Raw genomic sequence first — 1,969 nt, forward strand, 5'->3', positions numbered from 1 at the left:
AGTGCCCTCACAGATGAGAAGGCAAAAGTAGAAGAGTCTGTCAGGAAAGGGAAAGAGCTTTATGAGGAGAGTCACCAGAGAGCCGTGGCTGCAGAGGTGAGTTCAGGGTGCGTGGGGAACGACAGGCAGAGAGGACCTTTGCTCTGCTTCTGTTGATGTTAGAATAATGCTCTTACAGAGACTGGGACGGTAAGAAGTAGGCTGTCATCCATAAGCTCATTTCTAAATAAAATATGCTCATTTTTCTTTGCCTGAGTATTTTTTAGTTTTTATTCCTTTTCAGTACTACAACTTCACTGAACATACCACTGGGTTACATCCCTAAAGCCAAAATGTTATACTTGTTTCAGAGTTGTGCCCATAAATATATATATTAAATTTTGTAACATTTTTATTTAGCATTTATATATATATATAATATATATAATAAATATAGCATTTATATATATAGTACATATATATAAATATAGCATTTATAGTTGTATGCTTTTCATGGACTGCCTTTATCATATTTAGTCAAGTGACATACCGTGAGGTGTATCAATAGCAAATGATATATTCTAAGTATATTGTTGTTTATCTGTTTCTCCTAAGTACTTCTCAAGCTTGAGTATGTATATTTCAGTACCTTCTGGGCTGAGTGAGCGATGCCTCTCTGTTGGCACTGTGTTTGTGCTTGCTGAGCAACCATGAGGACCTGAGGTCCATTCCCAGAATCCCTAGTTTTTAATAAGCTGCTATCGGGGAGCCAGAGATAGACAGATCCCCGAGGCTCACCCACAAGTCAGCTTGCCCTGCTTAGCAAGGTGCAGGCTAGTGAGGTACCCTTGTCTTAAACAAACAAAGAAAGTGAATGTCACTGAGAAATGACACTAGGGATTGTCCTCTGAGCTCTATTGTGTGCACATGTGTATGCACACACATACCCCAGGACCTACTTAATAAAATACATTCCTGACTATGGTAGTGACTTGTAATTCTAATCTCAGATACACCAAGGAGCAGAGATGGGGAAATGACAAGTCTAAGGACAACCTATCCCTAAATATAAAATAAAAAGCAATATATGTGTAAATGTAGGTGTCTGCGTATTCCTCCATCCTAGGGAGGTAGACATTAACATTGGTATACTATTTTAAAAACTGAAGCAAAGGAAGTGACACCCTAGCTTTTCTTTTAGTTTGTTTTATTTAGTTTCTAAATTGTAATTTATGATACTTACTTTAGAACCAAGCTCTGTTTGTTACTGAGGAAAGACTTAACTTGGACAGTATGGAGATAGCTGACTTCCCAGTTGCCTGTCAACCATGCAGTGCTTCTAAGAGGAGCTGGGTTAAGAGCCGGTATACAACGCTATGCTAAGTGCACAACAGCATGCCTGCCTCCAATTTTCTCAGCCTATTCAGCTCACATTTTGTGCTGCTTAGCAGCAGGTTTGGTGGAGGGCCATGTCCAGGTTATTGACCTGGATTGAAATGAGGTATTCTGTGTTTCCCAGTGTTGCATAACAGGGAAAGCTGAATGCATGCCCCAGATGTTAGTGCTGCAAATCCCTCTTAGGAGGCATTGGCCTCTAGGTCCTGACTGTGGCAGTAGATGGGTAATGTAGTCTTCCAGGGTTGGCCATATGCTGGCCCTGTGCTTGTGTGCAGCTTAAGCAGAAAGTCATGTCATGTCGTGATGTGTCATTAATGTACATGCTTTGGGTGTCATTTTCAAATTCTCATCTTCTAAGGAGCTTATCATCATACTTTATTTAAAGAGAAACTGGGAAGTACTTTGCAATGTTTACGTGTCAATTTTTTAAGTAGCTATACATCTTCATTTGTAAAATATTTATAAAATATTTATCCTCTAATGTGTGGACAGGTATCTGTGCTTGAAAACTGGAAGGAGCGAGAAGTGTGCAAACTACAGGGTGTGGCATCACAATCAGAGGCCTATCTTAAAAGCCTCAAGCTGATGAGCA

At 39.9% G+C, this 1,969-nt stretch overlaps 1 protein-coding gene across 1 annotated transcript in view; it reads left to right on the forward strand.

Annotated features, from left to right (window-relative positions):
* Ttc3 (tetratricopeptide repeat domain 3) overlaps positions 1-1,969 on the forward strand; it is a 108,703-nt gene that overhangs the window by 94,114 nt on the left and 12,620 nt on the right. Inside the window, exons 39-40 of the mRNA XM_031360615.1 lie at positions 3-96; positions 1,870-1,967. Of these exons, the coding sequence (XP_031216475.1) occupies positions 3-96; positions 1,870-1,967 (192 nt within the window). The remainder of the gene's footprint in view (positions 1-2; positions 97-1,869; positions 1,968-1,969) is intronic.

Source organism: Mastomys coucha, unplaced genomic scaffold (assembly GCF_008632895.1).
Source record: "Mastomys coucha isolate ucsf_1 unplaced genomic scaffold, UCSF_Mcou_1 pScaffold12, whole genome shotgun sequence".
Lineage (NCBI taxonomy): Eukaryota > Metazoa > Chordata > Mammalia > Rodentia > Muridae > Mastomys > Mastomys coucha.